This window comes from Pimephales promelas, chromosome 2 (assembly GCF_988280905.1).
Source record: "Pimephales promelas chromosome 2, fPimPro1.hap1.1, whole genome shotgun sequence".
Taxonomy (NCBI): domain Eukaryota; kingdom Metazoa; phylum Chordata; class Actinopteri; order Cypriniformes; family Leuciscidae; genus Pimephales; species Pimephales promelas.
The window spans coordinates 38,493,796-38,512,444 of NC_142770.1; the positions used below are offsets into that span (position 1 = coordinate 38,493,796).

An 18,649-nucleotide genomic window follows, 5' to 3' on the forward strand; every position below is an offset into this window, starting at 1 on the left:
TGAAGTATAAATTATATACAGACTTTATTAAAGCTACTAAAGTTCTTTAGTCAAGAGCAGTGAGTAAAAAGAGCAGCAGTTGCCGAGACGCGGATCTCACACGCGCCTCATTCTCCCACATGCACAACTCTTTTCGTGACTATAAGACTTTTATTTATGTTATTAACATACTCGACAAAACGACATTTTGGCATAATTGTGTGTGTTATTGTTCGTTCAAGCTCGAAAGAGAACTGCATTCTGGCACGCGGTCTGTGTATGCGCATTATTCTGGCGCGCGTCTTTCTGCGAGTCTCATTCAGGAAATCCACAGGCAGCGCTCTCTTTTGACTTCTTGTCGTACAAAATGCAAAACGGCATTTTCACGAATAAGAGCGGGATCATGTAACACTAGTCAAAGGATGACAAAAAAGAAGAGATATCCTACTGTACTGCGTTAATATCCCTAATTTGTTTATTTCATAAAATCGCAGCATTTTGCGTTATATAGCCTACTAATCGCTATTACGATTGCTATATGCTATGATTAATCGTGCAGCACTAATGCTTAGTGTATTCTATCTATACAACAATTTTTTTTAGCCTTTTCTTTTAACATTTTTAAATTTTAGTTACACAGTGCGCATGAAGAACAATTATAGCACTCGACTCCAGTGCTGTAATCTTACGGACACCTGGGAGAAAGGGATATGATTTAGAAAGGGCAATAAACTCCAACAAGATAAAGTCATTTTAGACCTTTATGCTTTATCTACAAATAAAGTAGCCTATTATAATGGGAACATTGATCTTGAAGAGAGTGTCGTGTTACTGTCGCAACCGAACACGGCGTGCAGTTTGAATGCTGAATGGAGAATGACTGAGGAGAGATGACTTCAACTTTACGACTTAAATATTCATTTTACCTCACATTATGCTATTGAATGACTTTAGAAGTCTTGGAATATAGTGCGAAAACTCGATTGTGCTTTACAAAGTTTTTTATGCCTTTAGTGGGGCTCAACAAAATAACACAATACAGAAGCTGCAGCCGTGCAGGGAGGATTTTAGGTGTGGCGGCCCGCCACAGCGGAATGAATGTAGCGGAAACACTGCTGTCTGTGCGTGTGTGTGTGTGTGTGTGTGAATATTGTGTCTGAGATCATCAGATAATGAGTCTTAAATTCAGCTTCAGTTTCTGTCGGTCTCTGAACTTTAAACTGTTTAATATGAGTGTAATTCTGCTCATACTGTTGTGACTGATTGTGAGAATAATATGAATTTTATTTTCCTCTTTTCCCCTTGAACTGTCTCTATAGGCATCTTTACACAGCCGAGTTAAGGCTGCTCTAAAGCGGCTCTGTGTCTGCTCAAAGTTCTGTGTAAAGACACAATGCCGCATAAAAGCAAACTGAGAATATGCCGGCCTGACCCGCCTCAGCCGCTAGTGTCAAAGATGACTCTGATATTGTTTTGCTTCAGTGTAAATGAGCGCCAACTTGTGCCGCTCTAAACTACGCCATTGTCATGACAACCAAACGCGCGGCGCGAGAGTCAAGAAGCGGAAGACAACACATATAGGCCGAGCTCCATATTGTTTTAGCCAAATTAAAACATGTCGGCCAACAAGAGACAATACAGTGAAAGTGTCCTGTACTCAAACCACAAACCAGCAAAAGATCAGAGTCGTCGACGTGTGTAATCACACACAAACACACACACACATGACATGCCTGACACGCTAATAAAACTGACGCTTGTCGTTTTGATTGCCGCTTTTCTGTGTAAATGCATTTATGCCGCATCAGAGAAGCAATAAACATTCTGTGTAAATGCACATTTAGTGATTTTATGGTGCTTCAGATTTGGTTTCTGTGCCGCTTTTTCTGTGTAAAGACGCCTTATGTGTGTGATAATCTGAGATTTGGGTTGTTATTAACTGATATTAAATCTGTAGTGAGTGTAATGATGATTTCTGCTGGTTCTGGATCAGCTGTCCGTTGTGTGAAAGTGACCTTTCATGTGCTTTTGATTTTGTAAAGTGACTTTGAGCATCAGATAGAAGCTATATTATCATGTTGGAGAAGGAATTAATATAGATTATCTAGTTAGTTTTCTTATGTAAAGATGTGACAGATGTAATATCTCATACTGCATATGTGACTGTGTGTGTTTTATTTTAGGTTATAGATGACAGTCTGATGTTCTGCTGATCATCTGATGGTGAATAAGGATCCACTACAGAGACTCACAGTCAACAGAATCAACAGAGACTGTAGATACAGTGACTTCACTGTTAGAAATTAAGACTTCATTAGATTTCAACCATACTCTGACAGACCTGATGAGGCGGCAGTGAAACACCTTTTATTTCACAGCAAATTACACTTTCTCATTCATAGATTAACCTTTTTATTTGTATAAACGCACAGTATAAACTCAAAAATGTAAATATAGAACCTGAATGTGTTTGTGTTGAACCAGCAGAGGGAGACAAACACTAATATAGATTCATTTTTCATAATTATGAGAAGAAAAAAACAGTTCAAGCTCATTTTTGGAAAACAATGGAAGCTTGAGTGTCTAATCATGTTTTTAATAATAGCTGCATTACACTTGTATTAATGTATTAAAGGGGTCATATGATGTGTTTTCATGTTTTCTGTTTCTTTAGTGTGTTATGAAGCTGTTCATCTCCCCATTCTGGCCGCTTGCACTGGTCTCAGTTGTTTATAGGATTCAGTTCAGAGTTGTATTGTCTGTGTTTAAGGCACTTAATGGGCCGGGCCGACCTGTATCACGGCCCTTGTACAGTTGAAAGGTCACTGAGATCCTCAAACATAGGGCTCCTGCTTGAGGGGTGATGGAGCTTTTGCAGTTCTCCACGTCTGTGGGACCAGCTCCTCCTGGATATTACATCTGACCCTCCATTTCTGCCTTCACATCCAGGCTAGAAACACTTTTATTCCCTGGCCTTCCTTGTTCCCTAACCCTGTACTCCTGCTCATCCTCTGTAGTTCTGTGTTGTGTGCCCTGATATTGAAGCTTTCCTTTTCATTCATGTTTTGTAGAATTATAACAATTGATCCTGTGTGTTTTTTGTATTATTTCTCTTTTTAGTTATTCACTGTACAGCACTTTGGTCAGTTTTAATGTGTGTAAATGTGCTTTATAAATGAAATGTGAGGCACCACTGAGCGATGACGGAGTAAGACACGTATTTAAGAGCTCCGTCAGCCAAATCCGCTATTATTGGACTTCCTGCTACAAAACTATATTCTACTTCCGCTCTGTTTGTTTTTATTTTTGGTTTGGTTTATATGTACAATAATACAACAAATATCTGAGCTTCTCTTTTATTGTTGATTGAAAACTGTATAAGATATACTGTGTACGCTCAATAAAAACTTTATAAAATAAATGAAATGTACTTCTTGCATGTCTAAGATCTCTCAAAGACTGTCACTCGCGCCTCATAGATCATCTCTATCCAGGTGAAAAATAAATATGTTAAGTATATTAAATCTTAGCATATTTGAGCATACTTAAAGCCAGACTAATCATCAGTATACTTCAAGTTCAAAAACACTGGCATGTTTTTATTTATAAATCCATCCTGGGTTTATTACCATCATATCTTTGTACATATATCTGTAAAAAGTATCCTTCTAGCTATAGCCTCTGATCACAGGACTTATTTTTACTGTCTGTTCCAGTGGTACGAACTGAATTTGGGAAAAAGGCATTTAAATTTGCTGCTCCCTCTGCCTGGAATTGTTTACAAAGTAGGCTACGTTGAAACTGAGGAAACTGGTTTCGTTGGACACTTTTAAATCAATTTTAACTGATTTAGAGAATGAAACATCGGGCTGTAGATGTTTTAGCTAGTTCTGTATTTTGATTTTGAAATTGTACTTGAGTTGCTTGTGTGTATGTGTTTGTATTGTTGGATGTTATCAGTCCGAATTCAGGCCAGGCAGATATCAATCGAAGAAGAGTCAAACAGTCCAAAACCAGAATCAGGGTATAAACGCTCAGAAATGATCACCGGGGCAAATCAAGACTTCGCACTTGTGTGGTGTGTGAAGGTGGCTTTTAGTGTGTGCAGAGCCTTGTATTGAGAGAGTTCTGACAGTCCCGTAGACCGCCATTGTAACTCAGGATGAAGCCCATTAGTTCCAACCACGGATAGTTCCAGCATTGAACCCCATTCATGTTCAGTGCTTCCGAAGTACGCTCGCTGGTAAATTAATGAAATTACTGTATTTTTGACTTTTACACACATTAGCCGACATCTCGTGAATCTAGTCTGTAGTTGTGTTTAATAAATTATTTCCTACAGACTATTTATCAATTAGCCTACAAGTAAGTAAGTGTGAGATTTTTAAAACAAGTATAAAATGTGTTTATGTATAATGTATAAAGTTATTCTACTCAATTGAAATCAACATCGTTTCAACGTTAGGAAAGCAAACCAATTAGATCGCTTTTATTTTGAATATGTGTTGATTCTATAACGTAATTTCAACAACCTGAAATCAACATCGATTCAACGTTAGGAAAGCAAACCAATTGCATCGATTTTCCGTTAGTTTTGAATGGCGCGTCTGACGTTGGTTCAACGTTAATTCGATGAGCAAAACGATGCCGGATCAACGTCGGTGATCAACGTTGTTTCGATGTCACGAGAAACGTCGTTTCCACGTTGATTCAATGTCAGTTTGCTATCTGGGACAGCATTATAAATATAATAATGTTTCAATGTTTCGTTTTGTGTAGCTAATAAAGCATATAGCCTAGCCTATCTTTCTGACAGGCGGAGGGTGAACCAAGACGTGCTTCCCATTTAAAAACAAGTTTCAAGTTACTTTTCACGTGACTGTCCGCTCAATATCCGCTCTTTGCCAGTTTCACATTTGTCTAAATATTACAATAGGCTTTTGTTATTTAATTTTCATTTATGTTGATTATGAACAGTGAACAGCATGAGTAAGAGCAACATCATAGGATGCGATGATATGCAGACATGATTTTGACCACTTCATTAAGTTTTGTTTTGTAGAAAGACTTTCTTTAAAGTGAATTTCGTTTTGTATCAATTATGCACGAGCATGCATGGGAATAGGCTATATAGGCTAATAATAATACAAAAAATATAGATATAGGCCTAGTAGAGTGGCAGTGGGTGGAATTATATTCTGAAATTCTATGTTATAAAAAAATCGTTATAACGAGTTGTAGCCTAAATCCCGAAATAAAGGAGCTCGGCCAAACAAATATGAAACTACTAAATAATAAATATAAAACCGCCAGTAGATGGCGGCAAGGCACTGTTCTATTGACATTACTGGTTAATGTTCAAACTATTCTTTCAAAAAAACAAAAACAAAGAGGCTATATATTTAATATCCACACAACTACTCCTTTAAGACAATTGCAATTGTTCTGCTGTGGCGATGTTTGAAACATTTTTTTTTTATTGTGTGAAATGTCATTAACATATTGTTTATGCAGGCATTCTGGTTTTCTAATGATTTTTTTAAAAGCTAAAGACTGCTCATTACAGAAATATTAAAAGAAATATTTGCAAATGTGTTTTTTACTTGGTATTTTTTTTCTCAACTTTTTGTCTCAATTGGCAATTAATTTTCATATATTTCGGGTTGATATTTTCCTAATTATGTTACCCAGAAGTTAAACATTATGTGAATTTAAAGTGACTGCGTTATAAATTGAAATATAGCTAGCCTGCCGTTGTTGGTTCCAATGACATGCTACACTTTAATGTTTTAATGACAGCAAGCATTTCTTGGCTATAAATTTTGCATTTCACCAACAGTGTTGGGAGTAACGCATTACAAAAGTAATACATTACAGTAACATATTACTTTTTGCTGTAACGCAGTAGTGTAAGGCATTACTAATCAATTTTCAGTAATATTTTACTCGTTACATGTTCAGTGAGGCTTGTATTACAGTTGTATTACAGTGTATTGTCTGCTTTTACTTCTTAAAGGCAACAGACTGTGAAAGTTTTAAAGCAGTCTTTTAGTGCCAGTTCAGAGCGGTCGCGTCTGTTTTTTCCTCAGAAATGCGAACACGAAAACTAAAATAAAATGAATATTTTAAGTTCTATGGAGACTGGAGAGCCAACCCTTCCTCGTCCGATTTGCGCAGTGTAATTAACAGAATTACAAAAAATCGATTTTGCCTCCTATGTTTTTGTCACGCATGAATGTGTGTCTTTTCCCTAATATTGAAAATAAAACATAGACTGATATTTGTCTAATGTCTGGAGTACTTTAAGGAAGTAGCCTATATACGTTTCAATACATGTATTTTCTGAGAATTTTTATTTCATGTTTTAACTGCAAATGTCATGTCCATAATGCTGGACTTCCCCAATTTTAAATAATTTATTGTGGTAATTTTGTGGTGTAGGTCTACGTATTTTATAATGTTAACTTCAAATAATACTAATAGCCTAATTTAAAGATAAGGTAGCATTGGATATGGACGGTAAGGAGAATAACGCTGGAGTTGGAAGAGGTGTGTCGCGATTCTGTAGGTTCGTGGATCTGAGTCGTGTGGCGAATCGCGATTTCGGTTTCATATTGCATATCAGCCCCAAAGTTAAGTTCTACTTAGTTATTTTGGTGAAAGTAACTAAAAAGTAATACATGAGTAATGTAACGCATTACAATTCTGAGACAGTAATATTGTAAGGTAATGAATTACTTTTAAATAACAGTAACAAGTAATACCTAATGTGTTACAGTTTGGAAGTAACTTGCACAACACTGTTCACCAATGAAGGGGAATGTAAAGCATTAAATCAACCAATGATCAACCAGTTACCTGAAGTAGCTCAGAGGTGCATCTCATGAAGCTTCATCTGGATATCTGGGAAATACTGAACAAGTACACTTTCATATCGACAACATCAATAAGCATTTTGAATATCTTGTTTGTGAGCAAATACACAAGGACTATTCAACTGATATGTTCATTGACATAAATATCACTTTTGAGAGATGAACTAAGGATTTGAGGAGGTACAGGCTTTTGCAGGCAATCCATGTGGGACTGCTATTAATTATTTTGAGAAATGCATTTACTGGTTTGCAAAACTTAAGGATGATTCAAGAAACTACCAAAGTGACTGAGAAAAACTGTAAAATGACATTGAAGGCAGTATGTGCAAATGGATTTAGTGAATGGATGAACATGATTTCATGAAGTACAATGTTCCTGAATCAACATCCTTTTTGATCATTGAGCAATATTACAACTAGATTTGAGGAATAAGTTTACAGTTAATGTCAATTTTCAGGATAGTTATAACCAGCAGTGTGAGGTTTACACAGCCTAAATGTTTGATTGTCGGCTATAGACAATTTATTTATTATCAGAGGAGTTTTCGCAGGAGTTCCATCAGTCGCTAAATAAAAAGAGCATACTTTGTTCTCTTTCTTTATAATCTATTCACACTCTAAATAAAATAGTTTTGTTTGTCATAAAGGAAAGAGTGAATCCAAACTGTTCTGTGGGTCAGTAATTTCCTATTTAGAAAGTGTAGATGGTCAGATAAATGCTGCTCTGCTGCCACCTACTGATTAAAGTGTTCATCTCCTCTTATTCTGTTTAAAGTGTTTGTTTTTCCTGCAGGTGAAAACTATGCAGCGTTTGCTCCTCTTACTGTATTTATATGGGCTGTCAACTGTTTTGCCTGACTTGGGCGAGATTTTTGTATGCTCTCAACAGTAGCAAAAAATGTGTAGTATGACTAGACGACATTTATAGGCTTTATAAAAACTTTAGTGTAGCTCTATTAAATAGTACATTTATGTTAAAACATTTTTAATTTAAATGATTAATTACTTGTTCAGATTCAGAATAAGAATAGCAGTAGCCTGATCCAAGCAATCACAGGCTAACTAATTTTAGTTTAAAATCCAATAAACTCTAAAATGGTTTCTGGTTAATTAATGCTGGATGCAGCATGAGTGAACTCGAGGCATGCAGACTGTTGCTGCAGAGCATTAACACATCTGAAACACACTAATATATAATGATAAGACTCAGTTTTTCTGAAATTTTTTTTAGCCCATTTTATTTTTTTATCTCTGAAGATCGAATAATCAAAATACATGCCATAGACTTTTATTAAAAAGTTACATCTATCATTGGGATACCAAATGTATGGTACATTACCAGACATTCAGCATAATAAAAATAAGTGTATCATAGTCCTACATAAAATGTGCCAAAATAAGTCTTGTTTGTAAACTTAGATTGTGGCAGACGTGCAGACGTTCAGACGGGCAGACGTTCAGACGGGCAGACGTGCAGACGTTCAGACGGGCAGACGTTCAGACGTGCAGACGGGCAGACGGGCAGACGTGCGGACGTTCAGACGTGCAGACGGGCAGACGTTCAGACGGGCAGACGTGCAGACGGGCAGACGTGCAGACGGGCAGACGCGCAGACGGGCAGACGTTCAGACGTGCAGACGTTCAGACGTGCAGACGGGCAGACGTTCAGACGTGCAGACGCGCAGACGGGCGGACGTGCAGACGTTCAGACGGGCAGCCGGGCAGACGTAATCCACACGTTAAACTTTTAACGTGACGCCGCCGTGACGTCTGCATAGATCAACAGCTACACGTTATTGACGCGTCTACGTGACGTGATATTTGCGTGTACGTCTCCATATAAAACAAATGGTATGGAAAGCCAAATGGTTCACATTTCGCCACTTTCCAAACGCGTTTTGTTAAATAAGCGCCGTAAAAAGCGGCGTCCTGGCCGCCCAAACGGTATGGCGAGTGAAAAGTGACATTTCTAAGACTTCCATGAAGAAGGCGAAGGAGCAGTCTACCCTTCCGTCGCCGTCAGTCCGTGTCTATTTTTGAATGGAATTGATAGAGACGCAGACGACAGACCAGCGGCGACGTTACGGCGACGTCACATAAAAGAATGTAACTGACGGCGACGCGACGACGGCGTATGTGAGAAATGTTTACAAAATAATGACGTCTGTACTTGGCACGTCGCCTAATAAGACGCCTGATACACACGTCTCTGCTTATCGCCTGCCTAATACACACGTCGTCACTCTGCACATCGCCTAATAAGACGCCTGATAAAGACGAATCCAATGTATTTTGCCCTTTAAACATTTCAAATTTTGCATTAGTCTTTAGTTTCACATGATCCTTCAGGAATCATTCTAATATGATGATTTTATGCTCATGAAACATTTATTATTATCATTATCAATGTTAAAAACAATTGTGCACAATTGTGTTTTTACTATTATTTGATTAATAGAAAGTTCAAAACAACAGCAACTGAAATTGAAATTTTCCAATTAGAAATAAATTGCTTTTTAACAGAAGTTGTGAAACAGTTTAAATTGAATAAATATTTCACAATATTACTGTTTTTGCTGTATTTTGAATTAAATAGCCTAAACGAAGCCTTGGTGAGCAGAAGAGACTTTAAAAAAAAGATGTAGGCCCTAACCTAACTAGGCCTATATTGGCTGTTACGTTAGTATGTAAATGTGTTTTCATACTTGTTTCAACATAATTTCTCGTTATTTCGATATAATGTCTGTTATTACACATAATAAGTCGTTTTTGATACATAAACATAAATAAACATAAAATAACATGTCTGTTATTTAGACATAGGCCTAAGAAATCGTTAATTTGACATAAGGGGACATTCTAATCTGCATTAAGCCATGCACATTAAGCGCACCTATTATGATTTTCGGTAGGAAAATTCTCAACGTGTAATTAAATTATCGGATTTTTTTGTAGGCGACATAGTAGGCTATAGCCAACTTTATTATGATATTAATTTCATAATGATTTATAAATGCGTGCACATCCGTGAATGTTGAAGACGCTTTATGCACAGATAGGCTAAATGCCTTATTTTGAACTTATGTGTGCAAAATTTTTGCTGTTGCCTATTTTGAATCAAATAAATGAAGCCTTTGTGACCAGAAGAGTTTAAAAACATTTAAAAATCTTATCTTACATTAGGAGGAAGGATGGAAATAAAAATCTACAAAAACAATATGGGCAGTATGGTGGTAGTGGGGAGTGATGGTAATGACAATGGTAATAAATAATAAATGGTTACTTTGTGTACACACGCATACACATACCCACGCTCATACACGCTCACTTACACACTTAGATCAAACACTTAATCACTCTTGCCACTGCTGGAATTATGGATTTACAAGATTGCTCACTACTGCACTATGTTGGTTTGTTTGTATGTATGTCTGACTGTTAAAAAAAAAAAAAAAAAAAAAAAAAAAAATCTTATCTTAAAAAACCGGTTGTGTATACTGGCTGTTACGTTAATGTAGAGGCCATGCACATATTTATTTATTTATTTTTGCCTTGTTTTAGTGATCTCGCCTTAATTCTCTTTAAGTCATTCAACATTTTCTACAACATTTAATGGCGTAATTTTAATACATTATATGAACCAATTATGTTGCCTCATTTGTGATATGTATTTAAGTCATACTAAAGGATATTGTTCACTTCAGATCTATCTTTATAATGACAAAATATGTAGTATTCAACATTTGAACAGAAACCTACATTGTTTTGCATTTTGTGAATAAAAGACTATTTGCCTGCCTAATAGGCTATTAAAATACTTTCTTGTCACCTTCTCCTGTAAACATTATTGTGAATAGTTGCATATTGTGTATTCGCCCATTATGGTCAACTGTGTTAATTAAAATTATTACCACCTTCAAAAGTAAAAACTCAGAATGACACCTTCCAGAATATTATGTTTATAGATTACAATGAATTTCTCTGTTAAACTTTAAAGTTGTTGTTAATAATTATGAAAAAAATTGTGACTTTAGGTTATAAATTGCATAGTCTCATATCCAGTAGAAAGTGAGTAAATTATTAAAAAGAAAAAATATTATGTTCGTAAAACAATCAAAGATGACATAAATGACATACAACTTTGTATAAAATACAACATTTGTATCAATGATATTTTCAATGTCATCAGAACACAAGAGAATAATGATTGATTAGAAAGATAACAAAGGAAAGATAAGAAAAGCTAGGGGTAAAAAATAGATCAATTTATTTTGGTGCGACGTTGGAGTCACACGTTAGTGTCACGTGTCTGTGGTGCGGCGTACCCCTTCTGTCACGTAAAAGTACACGACTGTCGACTTCGGTAGGTTATCCGTGGCAGTATCCACTCGCCATAAAACGGCGCTTTTTACGCCGTCTAAAAGTGAAACGCCGTCAAAAACGCCGTGGAATACACCAATGACGACGTATTACACGGCATTTTACTGTACATGGGAAGCGCCGCTTTTAATGCCGTTCATCTTGCCAAATGACGGGTAAAAAACGCCGTTTTGGTTAAACAGAGCGCACGTTATTTTACGACGTTTTGCTAATAGTATAATGAGCCACGCCCACTGTTTTACACAGCCAGTGAGTTTGAACTGTTCTCTCCCAATCAATGATGAACTGAGTCAGACCAGACCAATTCAGCACGGATCATTCATCATTAACATAGGAGCTGGACCTAATGTGATTCAGTCAACTTTAGGTAAGGATTGCTTTCAAACATAAAGCAATTATTGTGTAAAATATCTTCTGCTGCTTATCAATGCCCATACTACGAGATTGGTGTGATTGGTGTACAGGTCATCATAGGTCTTCATCTAAACCAAAATGTATAACACACATTGTATATACCTATGCTTAGCCTATAACAGTGATTAAAGTTAGCATGTGGCTTGGTAATGAACATATTATAATTATTTTGTGTAGGACCAGGCCTATGCACTTTTTAACAAAGCTCAGTTATGTTATTTATCGCATCTGAGTAGGCTACAAGTATAAAGTTGTTGAGAGAAATAAAATAAGAAAAAATCAAGATAAAGCGCTCTGGTGTGTTAGTTCCATATTACTTTTAAAATACCAGTAAAAACTAGTTACAAACATTATCAACATGTATTTTAGACTATTTCCTCAACAATTCATATTACATTTACCAGTATTTAATGCAAAACAAGAATGAAAACTATAAGTGTAAAGCAAACATAAATTAGTGCCATTCATTAACCCACAAACAACAATGGAAACAATGCAGAGAAGTTTGAAGAGTTTGCAGAGAAGGCTGATCAATGTGCCGGCAGCGGATCTTTTACTCCGTGACATGACGTTAGCAGAATATATTGCAGAAGTAAACGCATGTAGGCAGCATGAACAAGTACAACATTAAACATCTTTGCATTATTATTTAACAGAATGTATTTCATTATAGCCCAAGCCTACAATAAATTATTATCTTCAGTTAGGCCTACTGATATAATCTTTGTTTTATTTACATTTTTTTATGGAAGCTAAGTACTACGTTAAATAGTCTTCATTTTTTTATTTTTGTAGTAAAAATCACTAATCTACATAGTGGACAGACATGGTACAGTAACTGTTCTGACGAGACTTTCTTATCACATTAAAGAGCATTTCATGCATTTTAAATACATTACATTTAAAGTTTTATGGAAAACATAAAATTCCCCTTATTTTATGTTTCTATATCAACCACTTTGTGACTTGATCAGATTAAAATGTATTTATCCTTGTTGTTAATATTGTTGCAGCCAGTTCCAGTTATCAGGCTCCACTTACTTGTAGTGGAGGCAGACGAGCGCCCCATTAGAACCTCACCAGAGAGCAACTTCCTTTTCTTTCCTCGTGTGGTTTTTCTTAGTTCAATACCTGAGATTCTGCAAGTGACTTTGGCTACAGTCAAACAACGCATAAAGTAAGTTACATCAAGATATAGGCAAATTTCGTTTTAAACTATTTGATGCACATGAAGTGAGCATTGTATTTACATTTATTCATTTGCATTTAACTCATGCATTTCTTTTTAATTCATGCATTCCCTGGGTATCAAACTTGCATTTCTGTAGTGCCATGCTCTACTACTTGAGCTACAAGAACATCTTTAGAATTATCTTGATAATAAACAAGTTATGTTTGAATTGTTTGTTTCAGGAAGTTCAATTTGAATTGGTCTGTGACATATTCTGATGTAACTGATGCCCTCGATGACATGATCAAAGACATTGTGGCTGGGAATGACCAGCTTGGGTCTGAGGCTGTCAGGGCACAGTTACGAGCAGGTGGAGTACGGGTGCAGAGACAGAGCGAGAAAGACTTTAATACGAATCAACCCCAGTGCTGCAGCTCTAAGAGCAATGTCACAAAGAGCACATTGGTGATTGTACAGTGTAGCTGGACCAAACTCCCTTTGGCACCTTGATGGCAACCACAAATTGATAAGGTAGATATACAGGTTACATGGTTCTGCTTTTTTCTATTATACATGTTACTTTTAATAAAGTGTGTAAATTATAAAAAAGTATTCATGAACTTCCCATTAAGAAAATATTTGAAATAGGAAGATGTAATGTATATATATTTTTTTTGTTCTTAACGTATTGTATTATAATAGTGTTTCTCTGTTATGTTTTAGATGGAGAATTGTCATTCATGGTGGTATAAATGGATACAGTCGCCTCTGTCTTCCTCCATGCCTCAAACAACAACCGGAGCAGCACTGTAATGGATTGCTTTTTGAATGCTGTGGCCAGATATGGAGTGCCTTCCAGGGTCAGAACAGATCATGGTATCACAATAATGATGTCTGTGTGATGAACATTTTCAGGGGCTCAGACAGAGGCAGTGCCATCATAGGCAGGAGCACTCATAACCAGCGTATTGAGAGGCTCTGGGGCGACATGTAGCGGGGATTGACTAATGTCTATTATAACCTCTTCCACTTCCTTGAGAGTGAAGGTATAGTGGACATTGACAATGAAATGCATCATCATTATGTCTACTTAACACAGATAACAGGGACTTGACAGCATTCATTCAACAATGGAACAACCATGGCCTGAGAACTGAAAGACATCAGTCCCCAATACAGATTTTTGTCCGAGGCTGCCTGGGACAACAAGGACATAGAACCACAGTGATGCAAGAAATCAGTGGCAGAACAGCTGGGCCAGCAGATTTAATTGTTGTTCACGGACCATCTGAACAAGGAGAAACGACATCAAGAATGCAGGGGGCAGCAAATTTTGACTGGCCAGACGGAGTGCCAGTACCACAGAATCACTACACAGTGAATAACACAACCTTGGAGCAACTTGTTGCACAATTTAATCCACTTGGTGGAGCACAAGCAGAACTTGGATTAGACATAATTCGCAATGTTTTGTCTTTTTTGACATTTTAAAATCAATCGTAAGAAAAGGACGAGTTAATCCTAATAAAGAACTTAAGACTGCATGTTATGGTTGACTTTCATTCAATGGACAAAACAGCGCTAACCTTTTAAGTTTGATTAGATTATGGTCCAATATACATGTTTTCATCCTCTTTTATATTCGTATTCATGATTTATGCATTCTTGATACGAATCCGTGTTGACACCAAAAACATTATACAAAACATCCACCTTTTTTGTGTGTATGAAATTGTCGCATTTTTACATTTCTATGGACCCAAATACAGGGTTGCCAACTTTTGAGTTTTGCTTGGAGTGAGATTTTTTTTTTTGGGGGGGGGGGAGATCTTGTAGGGCACAATGTATAGTTTGTCCAATTTTAATTTGGCATTATGTTTTACTGAAAAAACAGTTTTGGGAGTAAAGTTCATAAATTATTGTTCTTTCCCATATGATTTAGTAACTATATTGAGACCTCTGTCCTTCTAGGGGGGTTCGGGGGCATGCTCCCCCGGAAGAAAATTTTTGTACATTTTAAGGTTAAATGCATCAATCTGGTGCACTTTGAGAGCTCAAAATTAAGAGTTTTAACTGGCTTCAAATCATGAACTGTGACATTCAACAAAGCAAAAGCCTCGACTTGTACCTGGACATTAAAGAGGGATCAAACATCTTTTTAGTTATGATATAAAGTCTATGATATAAAGACTTTATGATATAAAGTCTCAGTCTCTTTTAGGATGCCAAACGATTATTATAATAATGTAATAATGATTTATATAATTATTCCTATTACCTAGTCTATAAATGTAGGCTGCTGTAAATGAAAATGAATTTTTCAAAAGTATATTTTACTTACACTATTGTATAGGAAAATTACAATAGTTTTGTCCTAATTTCTTCACTTGTAAGAAATAAACCCTTGACCCTTGAAAACACCAGATGAGAAGAGAGAGTAAAAGGCAAAAGCCGGATTCGAACTCGGGTCGAACGCGTCAAAGTTTGCTATCAGCACCTCACGCCCTCGCCCTACGCCACTGTAGATATTTAGTGAAAAATATATTTTTTGCTAAAAAGACAGGCACGTAGTGCAAATGTACGCTCTCAACTCACGTTCAAGGTCATAGGCAGCGCAGCGTCTCTCTGTGCATCGCAAAAGCCCGTGTTGACAGTTTGTTAATATAAAGCGGGAGATTACCAGATACAGTATTTTGCTCGTGCCCTGTGGGTGTTGTAGCCTAGGCAACTGTATCACGTGCCGTTTGAACTGACGCGCTACTGCGTTCCGTCACATTTAAAAGCGCCAAAACGCTCCATATCAGGAGTAAACTTCTCTGTAGTCTGTCGGTGTCAGTGTCATCTTTTTCCGCGATTTTTCTCTGCGTCCAATCAGTAGTTAGGAGCCTGAACTTGCTTATAGTAATACAAAAAAAAAAAAAAATACAGCCCAGAAGAATGTTTAATTTAGCGTGAGATTTCTATGTTGAGCGTGAGACCGTGAGATTGAGGCTGAATGCGTGAGTGTCACGCCAGATGCGTGAGAGTTGGCAACCCTGCAAATAATTGCTGCTCACGGCTATGACTTTAATAGTCATTATTTAAGGTCATGTGACTTAATGTTAGTCTTCTGAAATAAAAGTGCCCAGTTCTCACACCAAGTGTGTTTTCTAATTTACTTAATCTTTGACAAATGAAATCTCAAATTTAGATCTTGACCCAAAATATTTACCAGAACTTTTATAATTTTTGTTTAAAGATTTAGATGTTTGCAAAACATTAGTCAAGCTTTTGTTGAATGACCATAAGCATTTATTACTGTAATACAATTACACCAGAATAAAACCCCTCTCAACAACAGTTACAACCCCTCTCTTTCATCTGACATCAGGATGAGTAAATTATCAGCAAACATTATGAAAGTAAACCGATCCTTTAGAAAGGTGACGCTTATACCTTCCCAAATCCGAGAGATCCTTTTATTGCAAGGAACATTAATTCCTTGAATTCCTCTTCTTCTAACACACCTCTTGGTAGGTAGAGAGTCAGCACAGGTTGAAGCATAAGGAATTCTTCTGGTTGGCTCCTCTTGGTCATAAAATTCCACTTGGCACTTTTGCTGAAACCTAAACTCCTCAAAGGATATGCCCACATCTTCTTCTGTTTAAGTTTGCAAAACAGAAAATGTAAAAGACAAGAAGCAAAATCTAATTACATAACAAAACAGTGTGCAGTTAAAGAAACACTTACCTTGAATCAACATTAGCCAGCATTCCCAGAGGAAGACAGTCTCCTCTTCAAGGTCTCCCCTGTTGCTCCCTGGTGAACTCCAGACAATGTTGAAGAGGTCTCTGACTTTATTTCTTGTTAGGGCACCTCTAGTGTTGGTAAACAAGGGGAGGAAAGCTTTCGAATTATTAAGCACTACCTCCCACAACCGGCCACAGGAGTTCAGCCCAGAAGTGAACTGCTGGATAATACTTGCCACTCTGAACAGAAAAAAAGTAATAATAAGACTTACAAAATCACTGTTGTAAAGTCAACTATTATTTACAATACAAAGAGTCAAAGCAGCATCTCAGTAATAAACCTGATACCTTTAAATATTAAAAAAGGTGATGATCCTGATCTTAATAGGAGACCAGAGATAAACAGTACAAGGTGATACAAAAATATCTTCTTTTGTTTTTGTTAAAAGAAGCCGAAAATCCATTCACTCGAAGGCCGCCATAGTTATTTACATCTCAATGCATTCTGGTAGTAGTGACGTATATAGGTTGTAGATGGTTGTAGCAGCTTTGTTTGTTTTTTCAACGTACAGACTAGCTAGCTAAGTTGACAGTTGCAAAATGAGCACATCTACCGTTCAGCCTTTTTAGTTTGAACCCCGAGCGTACCGTAGGCTTAAATCAGGAGAATCACATGGAAGACAATAGGCCTGTTTTGATAATATTTAGATATTCAACAGGATGAGTAATCGCAAGGTATAATCATTAGTATATTATTAAATATAATATACTAATATGAAATAAATGCTTGTTAAAATAAGTCTTTTTCATTCAATGAAAGCATGTCAAATTTACAAAAAGACTATTGTTAAATGGAAAATCTCATCCACATTCACTACTTCCTAACATTTAGGGATTTAATGACCTGACATATGCATGTATGGAACAACATGTCCACTCTAAATATAGACATTACTTTACAATGGCAGAGACCCAACATAGTACACCTTATTATGATCTTTTTAGGAGACATTTGAGGCAGCTAGAAGTTACTGTAAGTGTTATTTATTTACCTGTGGTAGATGAAGTGGGTCACTAACTGCCCATAAATTGTAGGCAGATTACTCAAGGAGGCTGTGAAAATGTTGGGTACCCCACAGTCGCAAATCCAGTCCCCCAGGGAGTTTTTAAGCTCCGTCAGCTCCTCTGGAGAGCTGCACCCAACAACCTAAAATCATAGGAACACATGTGGACTTGATGAATAGTGGTTAGTGAAAACATTTTTCTCCTTAAATGAGCACATAGCTACATTATGTGGCATGTAAAATTACTTAACTTACCTTTGCCAGCTTTTCTGCAAGGTCATTTTCCAGGAAATTAGTACGATCAAATGTGGTGAGGTCTGGTTTCTGGCCACACATAATCATGAAAAGCTCCTTGTTAATGCACTTAATGCCTGGTCTATTGTGAATTATGGACCAGGCCATTAGTCTTCCTGCTGTATAAAATTTATTTTCAGCTAGAGCCTTTTGATCGTAGCTGAAGAGCAGCAGTCCAGGTTTGCCCTCAAAAATCCCAAGGTTGCTTTGGAGCTCAATCATGAGGAGTCTAAGAAAAAAAAGGTTAAGATACTGTAGCCTAAAACAATGTTACAAAAGTCTGTGAACACCTTAGGCCTGGGATTTTGAAACAATCATAAAACCTTAACATTTTATGATAAGTTTGCGTTGATATAAAACAAATTAAATGAATTATCTAATACATTTACATAATTTTGTACGTAATGTTTTTCATTCAATACAATTATGTACCCATCAAATTTATATCACTGTATTCAAGATACCGGAAAAAATAGATATTTCTAAAGCATCTGAGCTGAAAGTGTTCCTGTAGCTCGATTAGTATTGCATTATCAGCACAAAGGTTCAATTGGGATAAATTCACAGGTAACGCCCGTTTCACACATACTCCGTTTGCAGTGCGTATGCGGTGAGTGTTGCGGTGCGTATCCGGTACAGGAGCCGCACGCGCTAAAGTGCTTTCACATATGCTGCGTTTGCATTGCGTGAGCTGTACCACAAACACTCGCTATTTTTATTTCAAAATCAGAAGTTATGCAGCAA

The 18,649-nt window shown here is 36.8% G+C and overlaps 1 protein-coding gene and 1 pseudogene across 1 annotated transcript; one reads left to right on the plus strand and one right to left on the minus strand.

Annotated features, from left to right (window-relative positions):
* The first annotated feature begins 1,594 nt into the window (after positions 1 to 1,594).
* LOC148997350 (uncharacterized) lies at positions 1,595 to 14,310 on the plus strand (annotated as a pseudogene).
* A 1,715-nt stretch (positions 14,311 to 16,025) lies between these two features.
* On the minus strand, positions 16,026 to 18,135 carry LOC120479097 (G2/M phase-specific E3 ubiquitin-protein ligase-like). The gene is made up of 4 exons (XM_039671378.2): positions 17,867 to 18,135; positions 17,600 to 17,754; positions 16,549 to 16,787; positions 16,026 to 16,458 (listed from the first exon to the last, which is right to left on the minus strand). Exons 1-4 carry the CDS (start codon positions 18,125 to 18,127, stop codon positions 16,160 to 16,162), a joined length of 954 nt encoding a protein of 317 aa, XP_039527312.2. The 5' UTR covers positions 18,128 to 18,135; the 3' UTR covers positions 16,026 to 16,159.
* Positions 18,136 to 18,649: the final 514 nt, after the last annotated feature.